This window comes from Molothrus aeneus, chromosome 3, assembly GCF_037042795.1.
Source record: "Molothrus aeneus isolate 106 chromosome 3, BPBGC_Maene_1.0, whole genome shotgun sequence".
In the NCBI taxonomy this organism is placed as follows: domain Eukaryota; kingdom Metazoa; phylum Chordata; class Aves; order Passeriformes; family Icteridae; genus Molothrus; species Molothrus aeneus.
This window is the reverse complement of record NC_089648.1, coordinates 22,217,564-22,239,385: the sequence shown is the minus strand read 5'-3', so window position 1 is coordinate 22,239,385 and position 21,822 is coordinate 22,217,564. Positions and strand designations below refer to the sequence as shown.

At 37.2% G+C, this 21,822-nt stretch overlaps 1 protein-coding gene across 3 annotated transcripts in view; it reads right to left on the bottom strand.

The window, feature by feature from the left end:
• Positions 1-296: 296 nt before the first annotated feature.
• BICRAL (BICRA like chromatin remodeling complex associated protein) overlaps positions 297-21,822 on the bottom strand; it is a 35,365-nt gene continuing 13,839 nt past the window's right edge. For all 3 annotated transcript variants that reach the window (XM_066546487.1, XM_066546488.1, XM_066546489.1), the window contains exons 2-12: positions 20,424-20,472; positions 17,522-17,570; positions 17,372-17,440; positions 11,716-13,419; positions 9,823-9,922; positions 8,483-8,580; positions 6,587-6,648; positions 6,332-6,477; positions 6,085-6,179; positions 4,787-4,889; positions 297-4,007 (exon numbers count right to left, since the gene is read on the bottom strand). In XM_066546487.1, the coding sequence (XP_066402584.1) occupies positions 3,205-4,007; positions 4,787-4,889; positions 6,085-6,179; positions 6,332-6,477; positions 6,587-6,648; positions 8,483-8,580; positions 9,823-9,922; positions 11,716-13,419; positions 17,372-17,440; positions 17,522-17,570; positions 20,424-20,467 (3,273 nt within the window). In that variant the 5' untranslated portion in view covers positions 20,468-20,472 and the 3' untranslated portion in view covers positions 297-3,204. The remainder of the gene's footprint in view (positions 4,008-4,786; positions 4,890-6,084; positions 6,180-6,331; positions 6,478-6,586; positions 6,649-8,482; positions 8,581-9,822; positions 9,923-11,715; positions 13,420-17,371; positions 17,441-17,521; positions 17,571-20,423; positions 20,473-21,822) is intronic.

Genomic DNA, 21,822 nt, shown 5'->3' with positions numbered 1-21,822 from the left:
TTTGGAGATGAACATTACTGAATGTAGTTATAACACCACATGAACCAAATCCTAGTAGTGTATGCTCAGAAAGATGCATAAGGAGTATGGAAAGTTGGCCTACTAAGTATATTACAACTGAGCTGCATCATGAAAAGCAGAGGAGTAAGACTTAAAACTGACACCAATCATCTTTTGGAAATGTGAATATTCAACTTGGTTAAATCAAGACAATCACAGATAGACATTTTTTCCCAAATCTTTGGCTGTATTGCAATGGTTGTTTCAATTTGTAATCTCCAACTAAACATTTCCTATCCATGGATTAACAATATATTTACTGACTTGTGTCTTTTAACAGTATTTATCCAACATAACAAAATAAACTGCAATTTGTTATACTTTTTTTTTTTACAAAACATTTTATAAATATTTTTACAAAATGTATACAAAGCAATTTCAAGTGAGACATACTTTACAAATGAAGGTATTTAAGCAAATAAAGTCCATACCACGCTGACAATAAGTGACACATCCTCTTTAAGTGAAGTCAGTCTGTAAGGCCTCCCTACTCTAACAGATAAATTATACCAAAATCTTCAAAATGAACATAGTTTTCTTAATTGCCAGTTTAAAATTTGTTTTAATATTAGGCAGTATTAAATAACATTGAAATCACAACGCTGATCCAGCAAAATAATGAAAACATGTTTAAAGTCATGCATATTCACAATACTTTGCTGGACTTGAGCCCATATGATTAATAAATTTTTTTAAGCACCACAAAAATACAATTATTTCATTTTCTGCTTCACCACGTACCAGAATTCCTTTAGAATTGAATTCAAAGGAGTGAACAACAGAACATTAACAATCTAAGATCAATCTTACTAGGATAATTCAAGGGGTTCCTCTCATCAGCAGTTCAGAGAAATGTGTCTGACCAAATCACTCACAATTACTTTCTGCAATTTGTCCTTTTTTATATGCCATTGTCCCCCCTTCCCAATGAGACCCAATAGAAGACACACAACCTGATACTTCAGTTTGTATTTGCTGTAGAGAGGCTGGAAACCCCATACTCATTTTGAGGTGGTACAACAAGCAAGGGGACTGATGAATGTGCAACTTCACTTTTTTTTCCTCAGAAGAAAAATTTAACTAGTTAGCATACAGCTGTGTAACTTACTGCTCTCCTTCCTAAATAGTTCAGAATGATAAATTAATTAAATTTCCAAAATGATAAAAGATGCATCAGAATACACAGCCATGAGAATATTATTAAATCTAAAAAGGCAATAGGTGAAGACTATCTTGTCAGTTTTGCCAATAAGAAAACAACTAACTGCCTGAGAGTCTACTCTGTGGACATCCAACCAAAAATTTAAAACTGGCAATACTTATTAATAATACATACAACACTTGGGAATGTTGGGTTTTTACAAACACGTACTTTAAAATTGGCACATTTTTTTTAAATGGCAATTAGTAACATATAAAACCAGTTCTTCCATTCATGTTGAAGGGGAAATGAATTTTAAGGAAGTTCATCTCTCTCTCATTGCTTTCTAGATTTGGTTTCCTTTAGTGGTCAGACAGTGGACTGCAGCTCAGTACTGAGTTGCACTGTAATGTTCTACTATCCCAAGGATCTAATTCTGCTTCCTTCCGTGACACTCAGATGGAGTGAGTTACACACCAGCAAAACCTTTTGGTTTCTCTCCTGGCAATCTGACAGACAACCACAGCTTGTCACAATGAGCCTCTTACATCGTGAAAATCATAATCAGCAAGTCTGGAAAAGGGCTGGTAATGTTTCTGAGAAATGGTGGAGAAGTTCTGGGGGAGAACATGAGCATACCTTAGAAACCACAAAAGCTGTATCCTCCTGAGCAGACATATGTACTACACACACGTGACCAACGTCAGCGCGCTTATGTGCACAAAAGCACTCATGACCAAAGTAAACTAGAACAAAGCAGCATGGGCAGCAAAAAAAAGTCATAGATTAAAATAAATAAATAAAATAATAAGATTCTATCTTAACAACATGACAGCAAGCCAAATGCAAACCATGCAATGGTTTCACTTGGCTTTACAATATGAATTAATAATTACACATTTTTTGATATGTTTAAACAATGGGATTGCTGATCAACTTTGGTCTGTACATATCTTGATAATAATGACTGCTACGGTGGATGATTTAACATTCTCTGACAGCAAAAAGCAAAAAAAATCAAAAATAAACACTGGCCTTTATATTTACTCAGAGTAAGGCTAACATCCTCTTAAAATATAAGCTACAAATACAGTTTTCAAATCAAAGTGCTTTTGACACTTGGTCTAAAAAATAAAAAAACCAACAAATAAAAAAAAAAAAATTATACCACTTCAGAAAGACTCAAGGCTGACTACATCCAATTATAAAATGCAAAATCTTTTCCTCAAGAGATAACATATATATGTATTATATATATAAATTCATGGCTCTATCATGGCCTCATCCTGTACACTTTGCTATTTACTGGCTTCCGTTCTACCTTCCTTAGTCAAGCATTTATTACTTCATATCATGCCACTGTGACTAAGATCATATAATATCATCCCACAGACTAAAGTTACCCACTACAAATATATCAAGTACTAGTTTCTGCTCAGAAAGCAATAGAAAAGCACTTAAAGTTTAAATTATGAAGCCTTGTAAACACACTGATGATTTCCTTCCAACTTAAGAATCCTAGAATACAGATTCATTAACAAAGCAAATAATCACTTCTGAATAGAGGTACAGTGGGTTTTCCAGAAAAACTAAAAATTTGATGATTTGTGGAAGAGAAAGGTAGGGGAGAATTGTTGCTTCCATCACTCTTTAAAAACATTTTCTTAATAAATATATCCTTTCAAATGACTGTGATTGTCAGTATATTACCGTATTATATAGGGCCTAAAAACCTGCAACCCTGTTACGTTGCAGTACTGCTCAATAATCAAAAGCACTATTATAATAATACTTGAAACAGTAAGGCCCTAACAGACTGCATTCTAACAAGGATTAACTTTACTTGGATATCTCACTGTAACCACAATGAGTATTGCTCTCAAACACAGAACAGAATCTAGTTTAGAAAGGTTAACCTTAAATGCATGTCAGGCTGTACTTGTGGTGTCATTCACATTTGCTTCTGCTAAGAGAAACAGAATTTGTCCATGGTACTGTAACTATTAACACTCTAAGATACTATTTACAGCTGCTTCTAAAATAGAGTCAGTTTCTACAACACTTTCACTGTGGTCTGGAATAAATTTTTCCAGGCAGTTCTCTTGTGAAGCAATAGGTGAAAAATTAGGGAACTCTAATTCAACCGAGCCACTGCTTGCCGCCTCATTTTGTGGCTGCCTCCCAGCTTTTTTAAGTTCCAAGATGTTTTTAAATGTAGTTTCTAAACTCTTACTGAGCAGTAAGTCTTCCTGGGGTTCACCAGAGCTTTTCCTGTTATCAGGATGCAAAATCTCATTCTTTGGAGAGCTCCTCAGAGTTTTGTCTTGAAGTGAATTATTACACATTACCTTTGAGAAAGACTGAACTGCATTCCTTGATATTTTATTGTGTGTTCCATGACTGCCTCTTGACACTATTTTTGACAAGTCTTCAGAACTCGAAGAATTCTCAGTGGACTTGGCAAGATCTTTCCCAATCATCCTTTCTTCAGAAAGGGCCACGTATTGGCTCTCAGAAGAACAATTAGCTTTTTCAAACTTTAAAGCTTTAGTGAGGCTCTCAGATTTTTTAGTAGAAGCTTTTCCTTCTTGTGGTGTCAGAATGTTGTTAGGCACTATAGGAAGTTTACTGTGATTTGTGGACTCTACTGAGCTGGATTTTGGTCGGTCTCTGGCTTGGGTTTTGGTAGTCTGACTTCGAGAAGGTAATGTTTTGCTAGACTGATGGTCACTTTTGCTGGACTGTGCTTCTTCAGCTGCTTTCTCAAATTGTTTGGCAGAACAACAAAAATCGGCCTGATAACCATCTGTAAATTAAGTAGCAACATTTTATTAAAATCACCTACACATCCAAATAACTGACACTGAAATTCAAATAACATCCACAGCTTACAGATCTGGGTCTTTAAGAGATGTTCATATGCTTAAGTGTTCTGCTGTGTACAGTGCAGGAGATTAGCACTAAATTATCAGCACACTGCTCACACATGTGCACTGTAAAACCAGATTAAGGGCACTTCCCAGCATTCTAAATATGCAAATATGGTCTCTGAAGATTAATACTTTCTACAACACAACCTGTGAATGTCTTTTAAAATATGCAGATCATGCAGAACCTTTAAACAAATCGTAGCTGTAATCCTACACAATTAACGTGCTTCCAGGTGCTATGTTTAACAAATCCCAGTTAAAAACACTGCCATTTAAATGGCCATGGCACTCCAAGAGCAACACTTCATTAAGATGAACAAGAGTATTCATGCTTCAAACAGTGCTGGTCTTTCTGGCTGCAAGTAAACTCAGAGATTCTTCCCTGCTAGGATGGAGGTACTGCAGAAGTCATGACTGTTGTCAAAAGAAACTCGAACATTTCTCTGCCAAACAGATAACTTTTTTTTTCCCCCACAAATAACTGCTTCAACCCTACAGTGTCTTTGGATTGTTGAATTCTGGAGTTATAAAAAGTTATCTTGCAAATGCTTATTCAGTATTTCACTAACTGGAATCCACAATAATCACTGCCTCACTGTGGCCACAACTATTTTTAAACACTCCACACTTAATAATGAAGTTCAGCGTTCCTTACCAGGATCCACAAGTGCAAGACGCTTTTCCCGGGTCAGAGATGCTCTTTCCTCCTGGTTAAACATCCTATCAATCATAACCATTTCTGCAGAGGGATTTATCCGCTGGAGGAAAAGGGAAAAAACAACCCATCTCTGGAGTGACTCATATGACTCATATCAATCAAAACATTGATAGCTTAGTTAAATTTCAGAGAAAAGAAACTTCTTTTATTATGTATTTGCGAAGAACATTCACAATTCAACGGTCCTGTCTCTGACCCAACCACTACTGAAACTCAGTCACGAAATATTACTCACATTGTACTGCAAATTTTATTTGGGAAAGACTTTAAAACACAGAATTGCTATTCCAGTTGGATGAGTTGTACTTTTTCAGGACTGAGTATGCTTACTACTGTATACCACAATTTTTTTACTTCATACAGTATCCTTCTCTTTTAGGGGATCAACCAGCAAAAATCTTGAACTGGGACCATCCTATCATCTTCCCTGCACTTCTCTCCTATCCTTGTAACTAGCTGGTCAGAGCTGCATTTTGCTGACAATGCCTTCAAGCCACTTTGATTCATCCATCACAGAAAATGGTCACTGCACTAGGCCATAACATAGACAACTAGTTTCAAACCTGAATGCTACGTGAAATAAACCTTTCAAAATTACTAAAGGGGATTTGCCATACAACATACCAGATGCTAAAACAACAAATCTCAACCTCCATCCTCTCTTTGCATCTGCAAATACTTGCAAATATTTAATGGCTAGGATCTATTACAATGCAGCTGCTATTTGTAGAACCATATTAATTCTAACAGTTGTATTATGTGCCCCTGTCTCTAAATATCTAAATGCCTATTACACTCAAATTCAAAACTTTTCCAGGTATGAAAACTAGCATATCTGAGGTCACAATGGCATTTCCTGATCCTTGTAAAACACATTCTTTAACTTTGTCAGTTTTATTTTATCTCATACCTGGGATTGTGAAAGCACTTAAATCAGAAGTACTTCTGATGAAGTTCCACCTAGCTTTTAAGGACAATGATTTCCTAAACTGTAATATGATTTGGCTTTAATTATAATATGGCTGGAGGCCTCTGAATGGACAACATCAACACTACTTCAGGTTCCATCAGCCACAGAAATACACAGAAATCACCCTCCTGACTATCACAGCCTGTTCAGTGTAAGAGAAAAGCAGAAGCAGAGAACAGAAGTTCATGCACCTGTTCTGTAGATTTTGTTTCAACAAATTTAATCCCATCCCTTAAACAAAGTGTACCTGGGTTCTACACCTTACCATTGCATCTTCTATAAGCAAACATCTGTATTTGTTCAGCATAGCCTGTGTCCTCTTCAGAAGTTGTGTAGCTACAGATTCAAATTCACTGTCCACTAGAAAGACAAAGTACACTTTCAAATACTGTTCTTCAATAACCTGTACAAATTTTAAAATGATCCTTTTCTTATTGCTCTAATTTACATTAAGAATTCTCTCAATACAAACTGATTACAAACTTACTGCCAAATTTGAAAAAGAAAATTACCTTTTCTTAAATCTTCTTCTGTTGGAAGTGATCCCTGGCACACATGGTATGAAAGGAGCCTCTGAACTGCATCATTTAATGATCTGAACCGACTTTTATCTGGTGTCACAGCATGTACCTGATCCTTCTGTAACTGCTGCAGAATACTACAAAAAAATTAATGGTATATACTTAACGTACTGTACAGAGTTTTTACATTGACAAAAGTAAAAATTAAGGTTTCTGCAACAAAATTAAAACGAAATAGTGACTTACAAAGCTCCTTTAGTTAACTGTTTAGCAGCAGGCCTTTTCTGTCCAACTAAATGACCATCGACCTAAGTTCAAAATAAAAGACAAATTACAATATAGCTCCTCATTTGCAAAGCCTACGTTTCAGGAGTTGTTTCTGTCAATTAGGTACATCACCAACACTTACTGTAACCACCACATAAGTATAAACACTTTCAGCTATCTCCTATTTTCACAGGGCACCGTGTATCCACAAAATATCACTTCCCTATTTTTTGTATCCACAAAAAATAGGGAAGTGACATAACCAAAGTCCAAAATGCTGTTTGTAGACAAATTCCACTGTTTTGCATTATACATACTTCACTAAGAAAGAGAAGATCAAAGTTAGCAGGTGCAAAGAAGGAAAGATAGAACTAAAAACTTTTTACAAATAAATCTGCTCATACAAACCCTCTCTGCTTTTCTCAGAAGATGTCATCTTGCCTGACATTGATGGATTAGAGTATCTATGAGGAAAGCAGGCTAAGGTTGTGCACTTAAATTCTCAAAAGCCACAGCGGATGGGGGGGATTGTAAAAGTCATTCTAGGAATTCTATTTCAGTGTCAATGCTACAGATATGCCCATCCAGTAGCGATCCAAGTCATTTTCTCCTTTGCTTAGACATTTAATGAAATCAAGATTTTCCTGGGAAGACTCTCCTAAGACCCAAGGCTCTCTGAGGGGGTAAAGATTCATGGCAGACACACTGGAAGAGTATTTGCCTCAAAAAGCCTCCAACTTCAGATCACAAAAAGTAGTCACCACCAAGCAGAATGAACATCTGACCAACTATTACACAACCAGGCTGACCTCCTAACTGAGCACTACTGTACCTTCTGCTCTACTTGTACATCAATAAGACATAGAAAAACATCCCTGTCCTACTGCATTGACAAATACATTTACAAACAAAAATTTTAAGTCAGATCCTCTCCAAAAAAAACTCATACTGGACAGTGTTTTTGTACATACTTGCATTATGTGGGAGAACTTTTGATGGTAAAAGAAGACTTCAGTAAGGAATAAAACAGACAAAGACCAGGTGGAACTGTTCTGCTGCTTCTCACAAACCACTGTCTCCCAATCAGCCAGAGAACAGCTGAGTTTGTAAGAAATAATGAGAAGAGTAGGTCGAACTACTGGCCAACTCAATGAAGAATTGCTATGTCATACAAAATTATCTTCAGGGAACAGTACAGTCAGACTCTACTTAATGAACTGAATCTCAAAGCAGCATTCAGTGTATCAATTTGCAAAATAATCAACATTTATTATGCCAAGGTAGAATTTGTCAAGTTTGAGGGAGTTCATATACTCTACAAAAAACCTACAATGATTCCTTATTTGTTTACTCACTACCTCCCCTCACCCCAGTGGAGAAGAGAATTAGGAAAAAAAGTAAACCTTGTGGGTTGAAAAGAACAGTTTAAAAACAGAAACAAAATAAAATAAAGTTGCAATGAAAAAGAGCAAAAGAGGGAATTAAACCCAGAAGAAACAAGTGATGCCCAATGCAATTGCTCAGCACCCTCTGAACAATGCCCACCCCATTCCCGAGCAGCAACAACCAGCTCACAGGCAATTAATTCCTACATTTACACCCAGAACACCATGGGATGTTCCACAGAATGGGATACTCCTCTGGCAGTTTGGGGCAGCTGTGCTGTGTGTGTCACTGGCACAGCATGGGGCACTGGAGAGGCTGTGACTTGCAGAGTAAGCACTGCCCAGCAACTAAAACACTGGTGTGTTATCAACATTAATCACAGCCCAAATCCAAAACACAGCACTGTACCACCTACTAAGAAGAAAATTAGCTCTATCCCAGAAAAAAACAGGATAGACAGGGAAACATATAAATAGAAGTGTTCTCTACCTGTATACTCTGCTGAACTGATGATGATCCTATCACTTTTTCTTGTGGCTGTGCTGTTCCTAGAGATTGTTGTATGATTTTTCCTCCAGAGTCCTGTCCTATAAAAAAAAAGTTTAAAAGATTCTTGTCATCCTAAGCAAGAGGGGAATAATTTTGTATCCCTATCCTGATAATTTCACTTGAGTTTTTAGGAAAGCTGTATCTTATGCTTAAAAGCATTAGTGCAACTATCCTGTGGAGAAACCAGCCCATAAAAATTAAACAGGACTGTTATTTTGCCTGGAAAACTATAAAAATCCTCAGATATAAATCACATCACACCATGGTACTGCAACATAAGAAGAAATTCAAGTGCTGTAAGTTTAGCATCCCAACAATTTGCCTAAAATCATACAACACATTTTATCAAACTTTTCAATACCAATCCTCCCTCAAGTGAATTACCCAAATTTTTCTAAAGCTCCTGGAAGTACTCTTCCAGGACAGCAAGCGTATTTCTTCCCCTAGATTTTTTTAGATAGGCAGACTTCCTCCAATTGCCTTGCCTCATAATCCAAACAGCATCTTATCAGTCATGCTACCTTACAACCAAAACAAGTAAGAATTTATTAGGTTTCTTTTCTCCAAAGACACCCAGCATACTGTGCATATTGTACAGAATTGCCTGGACAGCTTATACATAACAGTACACAAGGGGGAAAAAAAACAAGGTAGAGTATAGGACCTTATTCAAAAGGTTACTTATATACAAAGAGAACAGGAAGGTTACTGCATTTTTCTGCTTGCCTTGAATGTACTGGTTTTGTTCTTTCAGTAGCATGGTGCTGCTTGAAAAGCTGCTGTTTTGCCATGAACAATGCACGAACTATTCTAACTGAAAGGGACGCATTCAAGAACAAAGTGAGTGATGACAGCCTGCACATAACCTTGTAATACTGATTTCTCTCCCCTCTCTAACTGAAGCAGCCACCACATTCAACATTCTAGAACTTTCATGGAATTTTAGCAGATGTCTATTTTGAAAAGTAAGTATTTCTATCTTCCTAAGCTGAAAAAAAAAAGAAAAATGAAAGAAGGTATAATTTTGGTGAGATAAATAATTGCTAATTGTAAATATTCAACTGTTCTCTCTAGAAAATGAAGTGCCACAGTTGAGAAAAATTAAAGCATACATTTAATACTGAAAAAATATAGTTTCAATTCTTCTAAAAATAAAATTCCAACAACCTTTAGAACCCTATGAGCATGATGCATCTATCTAAGTGTGACACATTGAAGTAGAACGAATCTCTGTTGCTGCAGAAAATTAAGAAAATTATGTTAAAAAGACCTTAGTTGACCTGATAGTGTGTTGCTCAGAAGATTTGTTAGCTGAGGCTGTCTCAAATTGTCCTGTGTCTTCGATGCAGAAACTGGTGATGTCTGGTTCACAGCCTTTTTCTGTGGCACATACATAAAATAAAGAACAAATTTTTTTAAAAATCACGGTGAAATATTTACTGAAAGCTTTAAGAAAAGCAAGGTAAAGGCACCTAAATTTCACCTCCATGTATACTTTTTTAACTTCAAACTCATCAGTGGTGAAATTTCACATATCTCAATCCCTCCAAGTTCAAGAATTTTATAAAGTAAATCAGAGGGGAACAGAAATTACACTACCAGCACAAATATATACCAGTTGCATTCTAGAAGACCACTCATTTTCCACTACAAGTGGCCCTCAGAAAACACAGCTTCTCAGAGTTCCAAAACTGCAAGATGATGAAGTTGCTTTCCCAACAAAAAAAAAAAAAACGCACAGTGGAACAAACCCTCCACTGCTTAGCAACTGAATGATACATGGTTTAGTATAAAGTACAATGTTTAAAATGCAAGTACAAACAAACTAAAAAGATTCTGGCAAATAGTGGCATTTGTTCTCTCTAAGTGCCCATTTACAGCTCTGAAATTCCAGCACAAGAACAAAATGATCTTTTAGAGCAATAAGAAATAATCTGCTTTTATAACTGCTGAAACTGACTGACCCAGCACGTGACCTGCAAATAGGAAGATGTAGACATGTGAAGAGAAAGTCGGACAGGCCTCAAATTACTCATCTGCAAACAAAATGTTACAATCTGCACCAGAAGTCTTGGCAAAGATTACAAATGTGTTTCTGCAACATGTTCATACTGATTTTTTAAATGCACATTATTTTCTAACACATTATTATTTCACTGCAGATTTTGGGTTTGGTTAAAAAAAAAATCCATCAGGCCTTTGGAAAAAGAAAGATCCAAGTAAAAGAAGAGAAAAGAGAAAGATCTAATTAGTGCAAATGCATTCTAAGAGTGTTTCAAAATGACAAAAAATGACGACAAAAAAAATTTTAAAAATGATAGAAATTCAATAGCTTGTTGTTAACTGTGTGAAAGGTCACTGAGTTGAAATTGGCAATTCACTTTGTAACTTTATGAACTTTTTTCTTTTAAACTTTTGACTGTTTCTAAGTTCGCTTATGAAAACAGAAAAATTTGAGTTGAATATATACTGCAAGTGTATCTACTGGACAAAATAGACAACATCAAACCTTAAAAGTGAATTCCAAATTTTTTTTTAAGTACTAGCTTGACTTCTTAGAGGATTATTTTTAATGTTATGCTTTTACAAACTGCTTTAAAAGGTATTTATTTTTAAGGATTCTAAGAAGCATTTTTTGTCTTTGCATCAAATTTGAAAGCTTCTAACAGCTCCAGACACACATTAACGCAAGTGTCAATGTGATAAACAACAAAAGAAAGCCCAAGAAGCCTTTTCATCTCTAATTTCTATAAGTCAAACCTTGAAAATGCATAAGTTTTAGTGAGGTCAAAAGATTTTTAAGTGCTAAGAATGAACTTGAGCCTTTACATCTAGCCTATGGTAAGGTTTACAGGAGAGCTTGCAATTGTATAAACTTACAATGCCCACTCCTTTAAACAGGAGCAGACATAAATTAATGCTAAGTACTTCTGAAAATAATACTATAAATCACCAACAAAATCTTTGGGATTAATCGAAGTGTCAGAGTTGTTCACTGAGTGACAGATTTAGAAAATACCATGTGACATGACAACTCTGGGTTGCAGTAAATTTCAGCAGGTCCACAGTATTTGTAACAATACAAACGAGCAAATTAACATTCTGTGTATTAGCCAATTTTAGCACAGCTTAGAAGCCTTTCTTTGGCCTACATTCTCAAGCAGCTTTCATACCTGACCAAAGGCAAACTGTTGTTGTGTTACTCCCACAGCCGTGTGACTAAAGGTGCTGACAGACTTGGAGGAGGATGCTGGAAGACGATGCGATGCACTGACGGCAACTTGAGCTCTGTTCTGGCCCAGCTGATCTCCTGTGAAGTTCCCTCCCGATGCGACAGACTGAACGGATGCTCCCAGGCTGGGGTGCACTGAACCAGAAGAACTTGCAGCAGCAAATCGACCAGAAGCTGACATATTTGAGGCTGTGGACTGCCCAGGTGACATGGTGGTAAAACTAGATCTGCCTTGGGAAACGTTAGCTTGGCTGGGTGACAAATGCAACACCGTTGGTGACGCCTGCTGCAGTGGCACCTGTCCACCAACAATTTGTGAAGTTCCATGATTTACTATAACTTGGTTTCCAGGAGCTGTGAATGTCTGGCCTGAAACAAGCTGAACAGCTGTGTTCTGATTATTCAGCATCTGTCCTGAATACGATTGGTTGGCTCTTAGCATGTTTGTGGAGTTCCTGTTGAGCATTACGTGCTCAGCAGACACTTGGCCAGGAACCAGCTGGGAAGGCTGAGTCTGAAGAAGTTGTCCATTTATGGCCTGGACATGGTGAACTGAATTAGAATTAACAGACAAACTTGTAGGTATGAGAAACTGGTTTTGAGGTGCGTGAGGCTGTCCCATAGGAGAATGGATAACAATACTACCTCCAGCATTGCTAACTGTCTGAGGTGTAACTGATTTTCTTGTATTTTGTTGTTGATTAACAATATTAACAGACATATGAGGACCAACTACTGAACTTTGAGGTGAGTTTGCAGAAGCAAATGGAATCCCTTGCTGTACATGATGTTGCTGTATTCCCAAGTTATTCACATTGTAAGCAGTCTGCTGACCCATCTGAATAGGCTTTGGTTGGATATTAATAGGAACTTTGTTAGAGTTTGGTGCCAAACCCCTTTGAATGATGATATTATGGACAGGCAATGAAGTCTGAAAATTTGTGCTGTTAAATGGAACAGTTACAGGTTGTGCTACGGGACTTGAATTTGAGTTACTGAACAGCGAGTTCCCATTTGGAGTTTGTCTATGAACCAAGAGGCCACTGCTCATGTTCGCAGGTGTTTGCTGACCATTGCCTTTCAGTATTATCTGAGATCCATCGAGGTTATTGATGGTCATCATGGAAGGTTGATTACTAAATGAACCAATCAGCTGTATCTGCCCAGAACTACTAATCTGGCTGCTATTAGACAAATGCTGGCCAGGAACACTAATTCCGACGTGTTGCATAAAGCCATGTTGCACACCAACTGTATTGCTTGCAAAAGATGCTCCAACAGGTTGCTGTACCACTTGAGTAACTCCTATAGGTTGCAACGTCTGACCTGAGTAATTAGAAACATTAGAAGCCTGAGTAAAGGATGCTGATGAAGAAGGATGAAGCTGAGCTTGTGCAAACTGTTGGCTAGAACCTACACTGGCATCCAAATATGCCTCTTCCGCCAAAGTCTGTTCAGTAATATTGGCCTCCTGCAAGGACTTCTGAAGAATATCAAAAGGCTGATCCTCAGTAAGATCAGGTAAAGGAGAAGACACAAGTTCATCTTCAAGAAACTGAAGGCTACTGGACAGCTGCAGTCCATCACTAGGCCCCTCTCCAAGCTGACCACTTACACCTTTTACAGACGACTTAGGATCAGTGTTCTGAAATGCAAAACAAGAAGTAAATCACTTTCAGAAACTCCAGTATCTGCTTTGTTTCCTCATTAGTTATTTTTCCATGCAAGCAAACTTTCTACACAGAATTAAACTCTTCCCATAGCATGTGGAGGATGATATTGACCCCATACAGTGAGCCAGCACAAACACGTCACAGATACCACACTCACACCCACAGACTGCTGGAGAGGCTTCTCTCCTTTCCCTTCTCAAATCTCTCAATACACAGCACTTAGCTCTGCAGCTGCACTGTTTCAAGAGGACATGAAACGCTCTCTAAGTGCCATTTTCCCTTCCTCGAGCTGAGCACTCTACTGACAAAAGGATAAAAGAAATGAGGAGGGAAAACACCTCCACTCGGATTCAGTTTGGGGCAAGGCTTCAGTAGCAACAGTAGAAGCAGAGAAAAGGCAGAAGAAAGCTTTTCTTCCACCAACTTCTATCAAATAAGATTCGCCTCCAAAATCCTACCAGCATTTCCATAATCACTTACTGTAAACTACTGACCATTTCATAAAGTTAAGGCATTATGCTAACTTCATGTTTAAAAAAATTTTAGAAACAAGGGAGTAAGAAAAAAAAAGTGTTACAGACTGTGGTTTATGCTCATAAAAAGAATACTGAGAACTATAAATATTGGAACTACCACAAATATTAAGTGGCACCTTTAACAAAAAAATCTGTCAAATCCACATCCATTAAGGCCATGATAAGGAAAATCAAAACGTATTTACTCTGGCCTACTGTCAAGATTTTCCTAAAACAAAGTTCTGTCCAGAAACTCTAGACAACACAAGCATCATGCTTCTGCAGATAGAATGACAAATTTAAATGCATAATAATACTCATGATAGTTTTAAGTTAGGCAAAGTACACCTTCTAAATTGCATGATCACATCTCAGCTATTCAGAAGCAACAACCAGTTTCTTTTTAGGTCAAGATAAATGGAAACTGTGGGTGTGCAATTATCAGTCACACTCATACTCTGAGCCTTCACTCCTTGAAGGTCATAGACGCTTGTTTTCACCTCATGTAAACAGTGTGAAGATGCTGCAAGCCGTAATTATCACATGCAATGATGTCCCCACCCTAACTTCAGTTCCCCAAGCATACTTACTCAGAATTGTACCCTAATCTGTATTTCTGTACCCAATCTGTATTTTCTGAAACTTCAGTCATGTTTTAAAATAGTAAAAGATTTTTCTGAAGATTTGATAAAATATTTTCAAGTTATAACTATTAAACTACAGCAAGCTTTTAACATTTATGTTAATAGAGGAATTAAACCACTGTTTAAATGTCTCAGTGTCTGAACCTCAGGAACACCTAAAGCTACAAATCTGGTTCTCAACTGTACCTAGCTACCACTGGGCAGAGTAAAAAGAGCTAAGAGGCCATAATTAGGACTCTTAATGTCAGGTTCAGAGGGATTCCCTATTGCATCTCTAAGTTGTCCCCAAGTAAATGACCAAACTCAAATCTTTTACAACTGTGTAACCTAAACAGTCCCAGTAATGCTATTCCAGTTAGTACAAACAATACAACTATTACAACTACCAATAATAACACTATAATAACACTAATAATATGATTAATAGCTTAAAACTCTCCCACTGGAACAGAGAATCCCAAGTTTCATTCCCTGCTCCCAGGACTATTTAACATTAGAAAATAATTTTATATGCAAACACTGTAACCTTCCAAGTTAACATCTGAATCATTACAGTCCAGATTGAGAAGAGCCATGCAGAATGCTATGCTAATTTCAAGAAGAAACCAAAGCCTCTGCAGCTTCATGAATCTGCTTCCCAAGAAGAAGAGTCATATTCTCACTGGCTCCATGAATATTCTGCTCTCTTATGCTGTCCTATTTTACTGTAACAGGAGAATGGAAGCAGCCACCCAGTACAAGCCAGGTAACAGAGCAATGGCTGGGGAAGCCTGGGGAAGCCTCTCATGACAACAGCCACAGGAAACCAACCTGGAATCAGCAGAGGTGGTACAGACTCAACTCGGGAAAGGTTGGGATGGGGCATGGGGGCCAGTGTAAGGGAGTGGGAAGAGTGCTTTCTTTTCCTTCAGTCAGCAGGAACTTCATCTTCCTTGTGTTAGGTGTTGGCTGAGCATGCTTACCAGCTGAGGCACTTGAACCCTTGACACTGAATTTGTAAACTCTGCCACTGAAAGGCTGAGACAGGCAGCAAGATCTATCTCAATCCTAATTTATGGTAGCAATTCTGAATATATACAAAGACAGAACTTTCAGTATCTGCAAAAACTTTAATGGCAAAAGCCTCAGAAGCGTTTAACTTTTCAGGTATCCCATTTTATAAGCAGGGACTATGAAACTATCTGTTTATGGTAACACTTGTTCCTTCCCAATGAACTGTAAGTATCTGTATTTGTAATCAAGTCATTCTTCACCTATGTCAGCACAGGGCTCTCACAGGAGGGAGGAGGGAAGAGAAGATGGAATTGGTGGTCCTTGTGAGACATAAAAGGACGAGGACAGAGCATGCTGAGCATTAAACTGTAGTATGTCATCCAAGGAACATGTACTAGGAATCCCTGCTCCTCTGATCAACTGCCTTCTAGATTACTTACCCCAAATTTCACACACCAGAAAGCTCTTAGCTTTCACCAAGTATTTTATTTCTTCCAACTGCTACTCCCACCTTGTCCAGAATCTCCCACTGCCCCACAAAATTACTCAAGGAAACTCACTTTCTGAAAATACACCTGAAACACCTGACTCCTGTGCCTACCTAGTCATGCATCAGAAGGATGCCTACAAAGAACAACTAGAAAGTCTAGGCTATGACAAATGCATGTCATGTCACCCTCTTTCCCCCAAACCTGTTTTTTTCTTAGGAAAGTCCTCAAACCCCACCTCTGCCAGTGCTGCATACAGACAGTCTGCTAACGGCCACAGCCTGGTACCAAGTCAAAGCCACGGTTCCCCATCAGCTGAAAATTGGGCATGCCCTGTTACTCTTGGTACCCTACTGCCTCACCATTATCTCAACCAGCTTGTCTTACACTACTGTGCCTACAGGAAAGTGACTAGTTCTCCACACACAGATTAATAGTTTTCAGAATTTCTGCATGCCAACTATTTAAGTCTACAAGTGTATCTATGTATCTATTATGAAAATGAGGCAAACAGATAAGGTAACAGTACAACAGAAAGAGGAATTACCAAGAAAATCCTATTCTATGTATTCAAATAACTTAATTGTGGGATTAACAATTTGGTTGTTTTAAAAATCACACAAATGAAACCAAAGAAATGTGGATCTGAAGGGATCTCTTAAGTCCTCCAGTCCAATGTTTGATCAAAGCATGACTCACACCCACACTAGAGCCTTGAATTTATCACCAAGGATTAGGATTCCACAACCTCATTGTGTGAAACGTGGTCCAGGGCTGCACAACACTCCTGCCAAAATTACCTCCTGAGTCTAAAAAAAATTACAAAAAGCAAAAAAACCCAAAAACCAACTCACTCATTAATTTAAAAAAAAACTGTCAGCTCAGAATCTGCATAAACTAAGAAACAAAAGGGATTCGAACATGCACAGAGAGCATATGAATGACTAACTTTCAAGGTCTATCTTTGAGCACTACTACTCCTACAGTCACTAAAGCCACAAATGCAGTTTACTGAAAAATTACACTAGAGAGCATTTTCACTGCTCAGCAAGCTGCTTTACATATTTACAAAACACATCCCAACAGTGCAGTATTTTTCAATTAATTCCCCACTGAAATGCTTAAAATACTAACAGCACAAGATAGGTTCTATGTTGGTATTCAGAGCTTTCACATGAAAAAGCTGAAACCCACATCTACTTCATTCAGTTTTATGAAGCCAAGTAAAGCCATACAGAAGCATGCAATCTCAATACTAATGTAATTTATCTCCAGACCACTTACATTGGAGTTGGCGAAAATTGAATTTGAGTTGGCTACAGAATATTCTGCATTAGTCAAGTCTTCATTGCTCTGGTAAAAGACAAAAATAATGTTTAGAACTAATACAGTCAATTAAGTTTATCTATGTCTAATACACAGCAATGTACTTACAGATTTACTACTAGGTCCATGTAGAAAATAATTCAGCGCTTGTGGGTCCCTGAAGGGGGAAAAAGAATAAAGACATTAACACTTTTTGGAAGTCCTTTTTACTAATAAGGCTAATTTAATTAAGCTGCATACTGTACTCATGTAAATCAAGTTTCTAGTAAAAACACATCTTTCATTGAATACGATGCAAAGCTGAAAGTTTGTGTCATCTGGGGCTCTGTGTTTCTGCATCAGCACAACTTCCAGATGCTGATCATATCTGCTGCCATTGCAACAAGGCATTTCAAGCAAATAAACTATGTGGATCACAAAATGTTAGCTGTACTCTACTGTATTTCCCTTTATGAGGGTGATACTCATATTCTCTTGAAAAATATGGTATTTTATGACAGCACACAGTACAAAACCTAAGGAATATACTACCACCAAACAACATGAGAACTAAAACAGGTACCACCTCTTCTACAGCTAAACTGCAATGCCTTGTTTAGCTAGCACCTAATAGGGTATTTACAAACCTGATTCTTTGACGGGTTCTCTGTCACTTTTGAAACAAGTTAATAAAAATTTATGATTGCCAGAGTAACAGTTCCCGCATGAAGAAGAAGTGGCACCTTTTCCAAATGAAACCAACCATAGAAATAATTGACTAAATATTATGAATTTCAGTGTATTTAATTAACTTAGCACTAGCACGAAATAAAAATCATAATAAAAATGTAGTCGGATAGAATGAGTGTCAAAAATTCAAACAAATACAAATTACATTAATTTAGCTGTATGTATAGACCAAGTAAAAAGAATAAAAGGCTGTGTTACATAGGATTATTATAATGCAACAATTATACAGCATTTCCCTTAGCATGAGGAGTAAATTGACATGGGATTCTTTGATTTTTAAAACATGTTTATTGATTAACAAGTAATAATAAAACATTTTTTAGAAGCAGGAGATTATCATGTAAAAAAGCAGTAACTAAAAATGTCTCCTTCTTGCTTGATGGTCCTAGAAAATAAAGATGCATAAAGTCAAAGATCTTTCAAGCTCACAACCCTCCTTCTAAAAGGACAAACACAACAATACTCTTTTTTTTTTCCTTTAAAAAAAAAATCTCTGTGTTCATGGGTTAACAAAAGACCTGACAGTACTTGGCAGGGACGTTATTGTACTATTACGCTTACAATATTGAATTGGTTACATATATTTTTAAAACAAATGTCATTTTCGTAGTAGATTTCACAGAATTGCAAAAATTAAGGAGCACAGAACTCATGATCTCATATAGGGTTCTATTATGCTCATGAATTTTATCAGTAAAATAACCAGGCCATTTAATACTAATCACCCTCACTGTCTTCCAATCGTGCAAAATGCAATTAAAAATTAAGAACACTTCATAACCTCAAATATTGTCTTTAGTAAGGAAGGAATTTTAAATGGCACTTACCAAATTACAGATCAGATTAAAAAAAAGTTTTCCGTTCTTCTAGATGCTTAAGACAATAATTGCTGCCAGCAGCAGCAAGAACACTGTAATTTTTCACACAAACACTTGTCTGTATAGAGAGCACTTCATTTTTTGGACCACCTGTGATCTTGTAGCAGGATCCTAATGATTCATGCTCATGACAGAGCACTTAATTGTCCCATGATCATCTTTATGTTCATGTTCCAAGCAGGAAGTGTTTCCACACGGCCACAATCAGAAACCTCGCACAACAGTTACTCCACAGAATGTAACTGAGCCTTCACTGGCAAAGCTTCTGCTACAGCATCCAGTGCAACCCTCAAACTACGGCAGCCACCCTGGGGCTCTTTTGGTCTTTCTGAAGATACAGCTCTCACTGCTTTCATTGGAAATTTTCAGGTGTGTGAGAAAGGTAAAAAGCCTAATTATTTCCTACACTTAGTAAAAAATTCTCGTATGAACTGGGAATGATCTTTTAGCAGCAGCTATGAGACTGATATCAATCTAATTTCTAGCAGAGTTTGAACAAAGTATTGGACATGAAAAGCTCAATCCTCTTCCTGTGTTTTATATGCATTTATAGCATATTATCTGTTCCTGAATACTGACACAAATGATAGCCAAAGGAAAGCAACTTGTCACGTATACATTCCACACAAAACTTGTTCAAGCTTCAGCTATCCTAATTACTTTTGGAAATTGCCACACAGAATTATCTAACTCCATATAAATCTGTTATGGAAGTAAGGGGAGGGGGCCACAAAAAAAGCCACCAACAACACGCATGTCCATTCAAAGTCCCTGATTTTATTAAAATCAAGTATCTTCGACCAAAATGCTGGTAAATTCTTTGTTGTGAATAGGAAACAGTACAGAGAGCTATTCTTTTATTCTAGCATTTAGATGCAAATGTATATTACTAGTAGAAATAAAATATTTAAGTATTTTGAATTAAGAAAAAATAATTCAAAATAATAATTTTGAATTAAGGAAAAAAACTCTTCCCTTAAAATACAAGCCTAGTATTAAAAAAATATCTAGTTTCATTACTCAAAAAATTTAACATCTTTGGGGATTTGTTTAAAAAAAATGTTATTTGCTATGAAGTTTGTAGTAGCATCCCTAGTAACATGCATCAACACTGATCTGGTATTACCACTACCTGAGAAGAGAATCCATTCTCCATGAACATCCATTCCTGAGCCTCTCCTGAGGAGAATGTCAGCAAGTGGACTGTCAGCTAGCATCCATTGGGATTAAAGGCTTTGCACTCCAAACATCTCCACATGGAAGACATGTAGCATCATGTCTGCTCATTTCACTGCAAGTCACCTCATCTTTAGACAATACCAAGATAGAATCACCTTCTAAAAGATGATTTTGCAAAATTATGATTCCCAACTTTTCTGCAACAATTCTTGTGGAAAACTTACCCAATAAGATCAAGGAGACAGGATTCATCATCGTCATCATCCATGACAACTAGAATAAAGGAGAAGGTGGATATTTGATATGTATCACACAAAAGTTTGTTTTCAACAACAAAATCAATTTGGAATATCTCAGTATTTTTATTAAACAATTTAAGAAGCTGACAGTTATCTACTAGTGACAAAGTTTTTAAGTAGACCTGCACCTTCTACAGATGTCTGCTGATTTATCTCAAAATCAAATTCAGTCACATGCAAAGATTTACAAAATCCCATGCAATGTTTTACCACCCAGGGAATTTTTAGAATTTTAAATCAGAGAAATAAAAATGATTGACCAAACTGATTAAAAAGAACTCCTAAGACTTAAAGTAGTATAAATATCAACACTGAATGCAATCTAAGACTCCAATTAAAATGCTTCTATAGGAATTTATTCCCAGCTAATCCCAGAGAGGGAATAACTAAATACTACAGAGTCTACAAAGACTGTTACATATTAGTGGCTGTAGTCACTAATTTGAGCAGCCAAAAAGGTAAACAAACTTAGGTCCATGTCACAAGGACACTGCTACAGTCTAGAATCAAAACTATAGCCAAAACATGACAAAGCATTAAAAGAAACACTGTTTTCTAACAGACCTTCCTTAGCAATAGCCAAGTGTCAGTGTGACCACTTCCAGCTCCCCCTCAGCAATATTCAGGAGTGTATTTAAACTTGAGTTTAAAAGTACAGAGTTCTGACAGTCCTTTTAACAATGGGTAGGGAGGGAATTTATGTGCACTGCCCAACCTGAGGGCAACAATCAAATGCAGAGCACTGTAAGCCTCATAGTGTCACAACCACCAACTCCTCACACACTGCCTACTCCATCAGGGACTGCTGCACCAAAAAGTCTCACACTCACTCTCCCCTCCAACTGCTCCTCCTTCAAAGCTTCTGGGCATAATAGGAGAGCCCAAAGCATATTCTGGGCTCTCCTATTCATCCCAGACTATCATCCCCCTTGCCCATAACTGTGAGGATCCCATCTAATCCACCAGTTCAATTATCAACTGATGTTACTGTTTCCAAAATTTCTTGGTACCCTGGCTTCCTTTAAGTTATCCACTCTCATCTTTACCATATTTTCTACTCAGATCAAGTTGATCATTGCATTCCATGCTTGGTTTTTTTCTTGATTCCCCTTAAAAAATTTTGCTGTCATACTGATCACTCAAATGTTATAACACAGTTTTGGCTTTAATTCATTCTGCTCTCTCTCTTATTTCTTGACAAATAGAAACTCACTGTCCCTGACCAGAGACCCACATGAATCATTCCTCATCCTGATCTCCGTAATGATTAAAACACTGAAGGGACTGAAGCACCTGCTATACAAGAGACTGAGAGCACCAGTAC